Source organism: Mytilus californianus, unplaced genomic scaffold, assembly GCF_021869535.1.
Source record: "Mytilus californianus isolate M0D057914Y unplaced genomic scaffold, xbMytCali1.0.p SCAF_7, whole genome shotgun sequence".
Lineage (NCBI taxonomy): Eukaryota > Metazoa > Mollusca > Bivalvia > Mytilida > Mytilidae > Mytilus > Mytilus californianus.
This window is the reverse complement of record NW_026262723.1, coordinates 51,626,675-51,639,815: the sequence shown is the minus strand read 5'-3', so window position 1 is coordinate 51,639,815 and position 13,141 is coordinate 51,626,675. Positions and strand designations below refer to the sequence as shown.

At 31.0% G+C, this 13,141-nt stretch overlaps 1 protein-coding gene across 2 annotated transcripts in view; it reads left to right on the top strand.

The window, feature by feature from the left end:
• Positions 1 to 13,141, top strand: part of LOC127709700 (H(+)/Cl(-) exchange transporter 7-like) — a 63,483-nt gene that overhangs the window by 15,988 nt on the left and 34,354 nt on the right. For both annotated transcript variants that reach the window (XM_052215346.1, XM_052215345.1), the window contains exons 9-12: positions 1,965 to 2,075; positions 4,705 to 4,759; positions 6,311 to 6,371; positions 10,549 to 10,690. In XM_052215346.1, coding sequence (XP_052071306.1) covers positions 1,965 to 2,075; positions 4,705 to 4,759; positions 6,311 to 6,371; positions 10,549 to 10,690 — 369 coding nt within the window. The remainder of the gene's footprint in view (positions 1 to 1,964; positions 2,076 to 4,704; positions 4,760 to 6,310; positions 6,372 to 10,548; positions 10,691 to 13,141) is intronic.

The following is a 13,141-nucleotide window of genomic DNA, read 5'->3' as shown; positions in this document are numbered from 1 at the left end:
CTATTGCTCTTCTTTGTCTCAAAGTCAATCCAAAAATTAGCAATTTTTAATGTACATTTTACTACTATTTACCGTCAAATCCACAGTTGACATGTCTTAACTAAGGAGTGACCAACCATGTTGACTTGCTGAAACCAATAAATGTGTGAATATTGCAATAGAAAAGAAAATGAAATAAAACCTTTCTTAGAACTCCATTTTAAATAGATATGTGAACTAGTACACATTTTTGTTTAGGGGCCAGCTGAAGCCCGCCTCCGGGTACAGGATTTTCTAGCTGTGTTGAAGACCCATTGGTGGCCTTGGGCTGTTTTCTGCTCTTTGTTCGGGTTGTTGTCTCTTTGACACATTCCCCATTTCCATTCTCAATTTTATTATCCAAAACTAGAATCTTTCAAGTAGCAGAATAACCTTCAGCTTGAGAGTTTTTAGTAGTTTGACTAAAATTAAATTCTGCGAAATTCCATGAATTGTCTTGGGGCATTTTAAACATGACATTAATGCGCCAAGATTATTCAAGGAATTCTGTAGAATTTTATTTTATTGTTACTTTAAACATTTTTTCAAGCTCTAATGTATCCATTCTTTATGTTATGGATTAAAATAGGAATAATAGTTCTGTAGGTTTTAAAACAGCAAAATTGACACATGTGATTGCACATAGGTTATGATGCTAGTTGATTGTCGAGGAGGATAAACTGTAACAGCCATTAATATGTACATCTTTGAGTCTGTGCTAAGTATAGATATATCAAAAATTTTATTTGCCAATTCCTAAATTGACCCAGTAATTAAAATTTCATTTGAACAAGTTATTTTCCTTAGGAAGGACATAAAATTTCATTGACATTGAAGAGCTAGCGCAAAAAGCAAGTTTATCTGTGTGTAATGTGTGTAATCTTTTAAGTTTTTGATTTAAAATATTTTAATTATACTTTATCTTTTAAGCTTACAAGTTTTGATGTAAATGGTTATTATGCCCCCAATGTAGCAGAGGGGGCATTAAGTTTTACCCCTGTACGTCCGTACGTCCGTCCGTCAGTACATCAGTACATCCCAAAATTGGTTTCCGTTCTCTAACTTTAGTTTGCCTCAACCAAATGTTATGAAACTTATACACAATGCTTATTACCACAAAACACAAATCATGTTTGAATTTTGGTGGCGACACTTTTTGCGTTCTAAAGTTATGCCCCTTTACAAATGGAAAAATTGCTAAATTTTTCGTTTCCGTTCTCTTAACTTAAGTTTGCCTCAACTAAATGTTTGGGGCAAAAAACAAGCATTTTTCTAGTTTCAGGACAATAACTTTTGTGTAAGTGTATGGATCTTTATGAAATTGTACTACAAGGTTCCATATCACAAAAGGAAAGCTGGGTTTGAGTTTATGGGTAATTGCCCTAAACGTTTGGGAATTTGGGGCCAAAAAGGGGCCTTAAAACAAGCATTTTTCTAGTTTCCAGACAATAACTTGTGTTCAAGTGTATGGATCTCTCTGAAATTGTACTGCAAGGTACCATACCACAAAGGAAAGGCTGGGATTGAGTTTGGGGGTGATGAATCATAAGGGGGTTCAAAAAATTTAGGGGAGGGATTTTTTTTTTCCTTAAAATTTTCACATTTTAAATTGGTTATTTCTGATTTATATATAAAAGCAAATAATAATGATATGGTTTGAATAGGTAAATTAAAAAATTTTAAGTTCTTAGACCACATTCATTCTGTGTCAGAAACCTATGATGTGTCAAATATTTAATCACAATCAAAACTCAGTGCTGTATCAAGCTTGAATGTTGTGTCCATACTTGCCCCAACTGTTCAGGGTTCGACCTCTGCTGTCGTATCAAGCTGCGCCCAGCGGAGCATTTTATTAAATTGTGTAATAACAGAATAAAATTTGTAATTGGTAAATAGACGATTGAAGGAAACAACCTACAAAATGATGAATATTAATATATTTTCAGTTTTTTGCTTCCATGTTGTCAACATTTACATTAAACGTTGTACAGAGTTTTGTGAAGGGACATCCATTAGACCTGTCTTCTCCTGGTCTCTTCAATTTTGGAAAATTTGAGGTGAGTTCAGTAGCCATCAGATTCAGTATAAACTTTCTATTAATCAAAGCTTCATGTAGTGTACCACCAAAATGTTGTTGTCAAATTAGTACTTTATTTTTTATTAATCAATTTACACACAAAATTTGATTTTGACGTCCAGGAAACCCTGACTCTGACACATGGTTAGTTTAATTCTCAGATTTCAAAAAGGATATGGTACTTTTCAGTTAAAAGGGCACTAAAGTATGTAATTGCCATTAAAAAGACCACACAACCATGAAATTGGCCTATAGAATGACATTTACACCTGAAACAGCTTGAAGAAGAAACAAAACTATAGCTTATATACATACCGGTAATGAAGACCTACAAATGTCTGTAGACCACTATTTCCAAAATGATTCTTTATGCAGGCCTTGTCTGCCAAATTTCATGAATGTCTGCCTGAAATCTGGTTTCAAACAAGTCACTAAATGTAACATATACACAAGTGTGTAGTTATGCACCAATACTAAACCTTAATAATCCTTTTTAAAGCTTTCCAAATAAAAAAAAAGTTGTATATGTTATCTTTGTCTCAAGTTACATGAAGAATGTGAAAAGAACAAATTAATTTTTAGGATGCTTGACAAAAATGTTCATGAATATTATTGAAAAGATCATGTGGTGGTCCCTTTGTAAAAAAATTTGAGCATGATGACTAAAGACAGAAATTTACAAATGATATAATTCTTATATGATTTGCATATCTACAAATAATCTAATTAGATTGGCGCATTCAATTTTTTTCCTTGGTTTACACTTTGATAAACAATGTTGTCTTTTGTAATCTATGTAAACACTATGTCAATTTAACTGTGATATATTCATGCATGATATGGAATGAATGGAATTCATGGGTTCCAAAAAGGTTGAAAGAAAAAATAGTCAAATGTTAGGTTGAGAAATATAAGGATTAAACACCAATTTTTTGAGGTTATTGATGTGTAATCTGGGCCACTGACTCACAAACTGAACTGATATAAAAATAAGGAGATGTGTTTATGATTGCCAATCAGACAGCTATCCACTACAGTTCAAATGAAGTGGATGTAAGCAATTATAAGCAACCACACAGCCTTCAACAATGAGAAAAACCCATACTGTATAGTCGTCTATAAAAGGCCCCAACATGAAAAATATGAAACAGTTCAATTGAGAAAACTTATATTCATTTTGTGAGTTAATCGGCCCAGTAACATATTGATAACCCTGAGAAAAATGTGTTAAATACTGCATTAAATAAAAAATAGTTTGTAGCAGTTTTACTTCCTTGAATTAATTTTTTTCTCCTTTCACATCATTTTATATTTAAAATAGTTGTATACCAGTAGAAATGTCACTTTTTATAAAATTGTTATTTCTTTGAATATGACAGATACTTTTTTTCATTTATTAGTAAGTATATTAGTTTGTACTAATAATAATGAATTGGAGTGCATAACACATTGATGTATTTACATCTGTGTATATATAATTACTGATTTATGTCATTTTGAAAGTTGGTAAAAAAGAAACTATTGTGTGTGTTTTAGTCTATGTTTTATAATGTGTTGTAAAATTGGTGTGCCATAAAATTCAGAGATACAAGTTTTTAAATTTAAATATTAAATGAAAAAACTATTCTGGATCTAAAGGTAATTTTTGAAGGTCAATAAATTTAGTGAAAAATCAGTAGCTTTTATGTATTTTGAATTTATGTTACATTTACTGTTTTTTAATGTCCGTTCAACACATATTCTATAAACATTTGTTTGAAAAAGAGGGAAGAGGGACTCAAAACCACATGCGATGCAAATCTAATTAGAACTTTAAGAATTTGCTCTCTGAAATTTATTTGAATCACCACTGCTTCTTCATACTGGTGATTAATTTTAAGAACCTTCCAAGTTTTTCTACATTTATCATTGAATAAATGATTCATTTTTTTTTGTTATATGTAAAAAGGCAACATTATAGTTTTGTTTTTCGTTTTATTATATATATATGTATATATATAAGTGCCTATAAATAGCAGCACATGACATACAAATCTATGGGAGTGTGGATTAATCAGTACAGAGAACCTGATGGTCTTAACGAAAAAGATGAGAAAAGATACAGGAAAGATAAAGAATAATTTAGTACACAGCATCGTCCTTTTTATCCTGTAATATTGGCCAATGGACGTTGCTAACTTCAACTACCAATTTTGTAAAAATCTTGAACTTCATCCAAATTATGTATTAGTTTCAAGGCAGATAAATTCAAGTGCAACATATACATTGAGCTGCAAAAGTTTCTTATCATCTACATCCGATTTCACCTGGATAGATGCACGCTTGATAAAGCTAGTTAGTCTAGCGAAATATTGCATTTATTTTCATCATTTTGTAAATATTTTAAACATTCTTATATTTACATACTAAATAGTGTGTTAAAATTACATTGTTAGGCAATCTATGTATATATATATATATATATATATTGTGTTCTGGTAACAAATGTAGGGTCTGAAATATAATTTTTGTAGCTAAAGATGTGTTATATATAATTTACCTTTAAGTAAGTAACCTTCTTTTGGAGGTTCAGTGATAAGAGTAATTATTCTATTTTTAATTATTTGTAGACAACAACCTATGGAGGATTAGAAATACCAATATTTATTTTAATGGGTATTGTAGGTGAGTTTATAATTTCTTTATATAATGGCTAATCCAAGAATTCAAATATAGAAAAATGTTCAACGAGTGACAGAACAACACATCAATTCACATTGCATGTAGTGCTTGAGTTAATAATCAGTACTGTTCGGTCACGAGTTGAATATTTTTATTTATTCCATATTGATGAAATTTCAGTAGGTTTTTCTTTATGAATGGGATTTTGAATAAATAAGCATATTCACCTGGGGAAAAGTATATTCACCGCGCAAAACGTCGCATGCTTTTACCTGTATAATAACGATACAATGTTTGACGTTTAGTTGGTTTTGGTAAATCACTGTTATTTTATACATATTTTTCTCTCCCGGAACATGGAATAAAACAATTACTGTCTTTTGTTTCGGTAAATATGTGGTTTAATTGACTTTTGAAAAACCTAGTGATATTCACTTCGGCCGTTGGCCTCAGTTAATATCAGTTTTTCAAAAGTCAATAAAACCACACATTTACCTCATCAAAAGACAGTAATTGTATAATATTTTAATTCTTGGATTAGTTATTCTTTTTATTACATTGGCCATGGACTTTTGAATGCAAATAAAGAAGAAAATAAAAGGAAACATATCTTTTTCTACGCATTCTCAGTTGTTTGGATGCAACGTCATCTACAACGTCTTGACATCAGAGGAGTGAAATTATCGGATTTATTTATTTATCACATTAATTCATTGCAACCTATATAATAAATGAATATAACATTAAAGTATAAAAAAAGATGTAGTTGCAGAATAGTTTTGATAAAAATATTCTCATATTTGCTGAATATTTTGCATACAATGTTTTATCATCAAACTGGATCCATCCATCCTGGAACTGACAAGATCATTGTGTACGTTTAACATTTTTCATGTATCGGTCTGTAATCTTATTTATGTACATAATTCAACCGTACAAAATATATATTATTTTTCTCATTTATCCCATTTATCCCATTATGGAAATTATCCCCATACAGATATTCATCATTTTGGTCAACATACTTTCCTAGATTTTATGCCCAACAAACATCATCTAAAACCAAATGCTTCAATGGAATGATGATGCTTGGAATCAAGCATATTGATCAATATCACTTCAACCTATGGCTGATAGGTCTTGACTTGCTCTGACCATTTGCAAAATGGAGAGATTCTGATCTCCTTGTTTGTGATACAGTTTGTGAGTTATTCAATGAATATCAGCAGTTTAACATGGGTGCTCTAGTTTCTCCAACAATAAAGTATATGCTAGAAAATTTTTCTTTCTGAATCTATAGAATTGTGAGTTATTTCATAGCCTATCAAATAAAATAAGGCTATCCATTGAGTTGATACTAATTGTTTTGGATTTTGTTAACAAACAACAATGTTTTGAAAATATTACATATAGGACAATGAATTGTATGAATGATAGAAAGTGATGTTAAACCCTATCAAACAAACACAAGTCATGTGATAACTATGAATTACTCTGATTATCTGATCGCTCAGTACTACAAATGTATTATAAATGGCAGTTATTGTTTTTTAGGTGGACTTCTTGGTGCTTTATTTAACCATATTAACTGCAAACTGACCATTTTTAGAAGAAAGTAAGTATAAGGGTATGCTGTAAATATTTCTGTACCTTTGACTTTACCCAAAACTTCTGATTTTTTTATATATATATATATATATCAGTTTTCTTGAAGAAGTGGTATTTTTACCAGGCTGAATTGTTATTGAAGCAAACTTAAATACGATACATATCGAGTAAAAGTAGGTTGGCTTATAAGTCGGTTGACCTTTTTAGTTTCAAAATTTAGGGATTCAGTCATGACCCTCATATAAGAAGTTTATTTTTGGCATTTGTCCAAGTGTGTGTGTTTTCAGTACAGCAAGCAGATACTGATCGTTGGTTAATCACATGACAAGCAATGAAATTATAACAAGTTTGTGCGTCATGCATGCAAATATTTAAAATGAAATTATGAATGATGCATTTTGATTTTCATCATAATATAGTTTGCTCTACTCTTAAATGATGCTATCACTGTTCTTAACAATAAAGATATACTTCTCTTCTTTCCCATTTTATTTTATGTTTAATTTGCCTTGTGGTGTTGTTAACGTAATACATCAATGATTTTGTAGAGTATGACTGAATCCCATATCTACTATAAATTAAAATATAAACCATCACTAACCAAAATATTTTACAAATAACTTCAGTTGATTTACAAGTAAACTTCATGGAACTTTCTTATTGTGATGAAATCATGGAATGCTAATTATATAGTTCATGATCATAAACAACACTTTACAGTCTACTTTACACCTATTACTAATAAATTTACTTTACACCTATTACTAATAAATTTACTTTACACCTATTACTAATAAATTTACTTTACACCTATTACTAATATATTTACTTTACATCTATTACTAATAAATTTACTTTACACCTATTACTAATAAATTTACTTTACACCTATTACTAATAAATTTCACAACTTAATTGATAACAACGATTTGTCACTTGATTAGGGGTATTCAATGGATGATTTGGGGTTGTCAGTTATAAACAATAAATTTCTTTACCTGACCCATTTTGATCACCACTGTACTTATTATTTTGGTTAAGCATAATTCATCTTGCAATTAGTTTGTTTTTGTCTAGCTTCAATGAAATTCGAAAAAAGTGAGAGTTTTGAGTGCTGTTTCTGAAAGCAGCAGTGTCAGCAATGTATTAGTTTGTGATAAGGTCAGTTTATGGGGAACCACTAGTAGTAGGTCAATTATATTTGGTATGTAGCTGTAATACTGTAAATTCAAAAATTATTGCGATGTTTTTATTATTGCGAAAAATGCGACAGGGTTATAATCGCAATAATTTAAATACGCATTTTGAAATTTTTTATATGAATTATACAGGATTTTTCTCAATATCGCAATAATTTAAATCGTATTTTAGTCCAAAATGACAAAATCGCAATAATAAATGCTCGCAATAATTTCTGAATTTACAGTAGCATTGGGACATCTCATTTCCATGGAAATTTTTTTGCTCTGCCCCTCAGTGCCTTTGAAACTTTTGCTTAGTTAACATGTACATGTATTAGTTTGTGATTAGGTCAGATAGAGGATAACCACTACTGGTAGGTCATTGATATTTGGTTTGCAGATTTATTAGCATTGGCACATCTCATTTCCATATGAATTGATTCGCTCTGCCTCCTTACTCATGGTCTATTGACTGAATATTTTGCATAGTATACATGTTGAAGTTTGTGATCAGATCAGTTTAAGATGAACCATAAATGTGAAGTCAATGATATATGGTATCCAGTCGTAAAAGAATTTGCAAGTTTCATTTCCTCAAAGATTATTTGAACTCAATCCTCATCATGATTTATTGACTTTGAAACTTTTGCATTGTTTACAAGTTAAAAGTTTGTGTATAGGTTATTATAAAGGGAACCACTTATGATAAGTCAATGGTATTTGGTATACAGATTCATAAGCATTGGCATTTCTCTTTTCCGTGGAGGTTATTTTGCCTTGCACCTTCAGTCATGATTCATTGACTTTGAATAGTTTACACCTCTAAATATTTCGATTTTAATTTCAGCATTTGCATTATACTTTCAGAATTACAAAAAAGTGAGACATATATCTATGTGTCAACAGTTTATTATTATGTTATTATGCCCCCACGACAAAATGTCGAGGGGCATATTAATTTACCCCTGTCCGTCCGTCTGTCCATTCGTCCGTCCTTCCGTCCAGATTAGGATACATTGTTTGTCCGGCTATCTCCTCCTACAGTTTTTGAAGGTACAACTTTAATATTTTGTAGGATGTTCATACACATAATGGAGGGGTGCATGGCCACAGGATTTTGATTTCTTTTAAATATTCTGAAAATGATAGGTAGCTGGACTTAGTCATTTTTTTGGTACAAGCTACAAAAAGAGATCATGGTTTGTCCGGCTATCCCCTCTTACAGTTTTGGAGATACAGCTTTAATATTTTGTAGGATGTTCAAACACATAATGGAGGTGTGCATGGCCACAGGATTTTGATTTTTTTTTCAAATTTTCTGAAAATGAAAGGTACCGGTAGTTGGACATTTTTTTGGTCAGGGGGGGCATCATTTGTGTCTTACAGGCAGGATAACAATTTCAAGTTGTATGCCAACATCACTGTTTGTCAAATATTAAATATGTGGAACTATACTCATGCATATGGCAGATCAGAAAAAGGGGGGGGGGGGGCATTGTCCATATCTAGTTTATTTAATAAGCTTTTAAACAGTTAAGATTGTAAAAATCTATAATTGCACAGATTAATTCACATATATATAGACACTTTACTATATTTGGTACAGTGTTATCCCTTTTCAATTTTAGCTTGCATGGCCCAAATTGCCCAATGAGCTTTTCTCTTCACTTGGTGTCCATCATCTGTTGTTGTGGTCAGTTAACTTTTACAAAAAAACACTCCACAGAAACTATTGGGCCAAATTTAATCAAACTTGGCCACAATCTTCCATTGGATATCTAGTTTTAAAAAAATGTGTCTGATGACCAAGCCTTCCAACCAACATGGTTAAAAAAAGAACATGTGAAATGCAAGTTTTGTTTATTATTTTGAAAACTGCTTTAGATAGAGAAAACCCAAACAAGCAGAAATGTTCAGAATGTTGAGATCTACCTGCTGTCCATTTACATCAAAAGTGTCAGACAACATATTATATGAGTTATTGCCCTTTAGTGACGATTTTGCAAAAAAAAAAATTTTTTGCCTATTATCTTAAAAAATTATAATAAATAGAGAGAAACTAAATACAGCAAAAAGATCAGCAATACAAGATTAACAATAGCAAAAATATAAAAATATATAATATATAATAATGATAAGCAAGATAAGATGTACAAGTAAGTCAACATGGCTTCAATCATAAGTCAACTCCTTATTGCTCTTTAATCTTTACCCATTTTTGTGTTTTGAGCAAAAATTATAGAAGATAGTGAGAAAACTGTAAACAGAAAAAAATAAAATTTTGGTCTAATTATATTCTAGTGTACAATGTTGGAGAATGTCCATTGTTGAAGATGTACAATTGCATATAGACCTAGGTCTAAAGAGCCTCTAGTTTGGTTTTTTTGTTCATCTTCGGAAGTACACACAAACCTTGTGTCCATGAAATAATCCATACACAAAATGAAATCAATGGGAAATCCAATACAAAGTGATAGAAACTGGCTCACAGAGAACAAACAAAGCACCAAGTCAGCACTGCATTTTCTTATTTTCAATGAAAACTATTTATTCAGAGAATTATGTAGGTTTGGCTAAATAACTTCCACCACTGTAGTTTTTTAACTGGAAATTTGATTTCAGACCACCTTTCTCTGGCTTGGATTTTTCCTCCAGTTGCTAGATCTAGCTTATAAGTGGGTACTTTCCCTTTCTGGATCACATATTCCCGAATTTTTTTTGAGTATGTACAGGTAATTACATTTGAAAAATTTACATTAAAAAAGCAGTAAATAAAGAGCTGTTTAATGGATAAATGTCAATGATATATCAACCTACAACAACATAAAATCAAAAGACATCCAGAGGTCAGCCTAAGGACTTCACCAGTAGACAAGTGTCTATTTAATATGTTTCCATGGTCATCCTAAGGACTTTATCAGAAGACAAATGTCTATCTAATATGTTTAGCTGTAATTAACCCAGATAAAAATGGTTAACTAAAAAAAATTGTTTAATTTGTAGATATATAACCAAGGTTTACTTGCAAGTTTTAGAAGCAGTTATAGTTGCTCTTTGTACAGGAACAGCTTTCTATGTCTGCTTATATTTTGATAATGACTGCCAGGTCATGGAGAGTTCAGAATCACAAGAGAATGGAATTCAGGTTTGTTAACTCCTCGATGCTTATTTATCAATTTTGTGAAGAGGGACTTATTAATCTCACTACAATTTGCAAGTTGTTTTGACTAGTGTGAGAAGGGAATGTTGCAAATTCAGGGAAAATGTAGCACTAAAAGTGTTCATATTTTGAAATTTTAAAATCCTTTATATAGATGTAAAATATATGTGTATTTATTGAAAAAATATTTTTGTCATAATAATTCTGTTAAGTGTGAAAATAAAGGGAAGTCAATACAGTTTCTCATTCTTTTGTCAATTTTATGATATTGAGATATGAATAAGCTCAAGATGTGGTTAATTATATAATAAAACATAGCTTACCATATATACATCTAGAGGACAACATACAGTCTTAAACAATAGACAGACAATATGTCAAGCTCTAATATTTGTCTTGGGTCTTTTGAAAATAGTAAAAATAAAATAAACTGAAAAATCAAAGATCTGCCATCAGCCCCTAATTCTCCAAATCATAAAATACATGACATATTACTATTACTGACTGTACCCAATATTGTGGGTCACAAAATACATTAAGATATGACATAAAACTATTACTGACTGTACCCAATATTGTGGGTCAAAAAATACACTAAGATATGACATAAAACTATTACTGACTGTACCCAATATTGTGGGTCACAAAATACATTAAGATATGACATAATACTATTACTGACTGTACCCAATATTGTGGGTCACAATATACATTAAGATATGACATAAAACTATTACTTACTGTACCCAATATTGTGGGTCACAAAATACATTAAGATATGACATAAAACTATTACTGACTGTACCCAATATTGTGGGTCACAAAATACATTAAGATATGACATAAAACTATTACTGACTGTACCCAATATTGTGGGTCACAAAATACATTAAGATATGACATAAAACAATTACTGACTGTACCCAATATTGTGGGTCAAAAAATGCATTAAGATATGACATAAAACTATTACTGACTGTACCCAATATTGTGGGTCACAAAATACATTAAGATATGACATAAAACTATTACTGACTGTACCCAATATTGTGGGTCAAAAAATACATTAAGATATGACATAAAACTATTACTGACTGTACCCAAATTGTGGGTCACAAAATACATTAAGATATGACATAAAACTATTACTGACTGTACCCAATATTGTGGGTCACAAAATACATTAAGATATGATATAAAACTATTACTGACTGTACCCAATATTGTGGGTCACAAAATACATTAAGATATGACATAAAACAATTACTGACTGTACCCAATATTGTGGGTCAAAAAATACAATAAGATATGACATAAAACTATTACTGACTGTACCCAATATTGTGGGTCACAAAATACCTTAAAATATGACATAAAACAATTACTGACTGTACCCAATATTGTGGGTCACAAAATACATTAAGATATGACATAAAATAAATGTGGATAGTGTCCACATGTGGACACAGATGATGCCCCCGCTTGCATATCATATAGTTATAAAGGGACATAACTGAAGGACAGTAAAAGTGACGCTACCCAAATTTGAACTTGATCTGAGTTTTGTGTGTAAGTCTCATAACATTTTGTTGAGGCTAACTTAAGTAGAGAACAGAAACTAAAAATTCAGCAATTTTTCTATTTATAAAGGGGCATAACTCAATAATGGTTAAAGTGACACTACCCAAATTCAACTTGATCTGTGTTTTATCAGTGGAAGTCAAAATTAAACATTGCATTGTATAAAGCATTCATTGTAGTTGATTCAACTATAATCATGGACAAAGGAAGATAACTCCAATTTTAAAAATAACTTGATATTTAGAAGAAAATAAAAATTTTGCAATTTTTTTCCATTTATAAAGGGGCATAACTCTAGAACGGTTAAAGTGACACCACCAAAATTCAAACTTGATCTGTGTTTTGTGGTAATGAGCATTGTGTATAAGTTTCATAACATTTGGTTGAGGCAAACTTAAGTTAGAGAACGGAAACTAAAAATTTTGCAATTTTTCCATTTATAAAGGGGCATAACTCTAGAACGGTTAAAGTGACGCCACCAAAATTCATACTTGATCTGTGTTTTGTGGTAATAAGCCTTGTGTATAAGTTTCATAACATTTGGTTGAGGCAAACTTAAGTTAGAGGACGGAAACTAAAAATTTTGCAATTTTTCCATTTATAAAGGAGCATAACTCTAGAACAGTTAAATTGACGCCACCAAAATTCATACTTGATCTGTGTTTTGTAGGTAATAAGCCTTGTGTATAAGTTTCATAACATTTGGTTGAGGCAAACTTAAGTTAGAGAACGGAAACTAAAAATTTTGCAATTTTTCCATTTATAAAGGGGCATAACTCTAGAACGGTTAAAGTGACGCCACCAAAATTCGAACTTGATCTGTGTTTTGTGAAAATAAGCATTGTGTATAAGTTT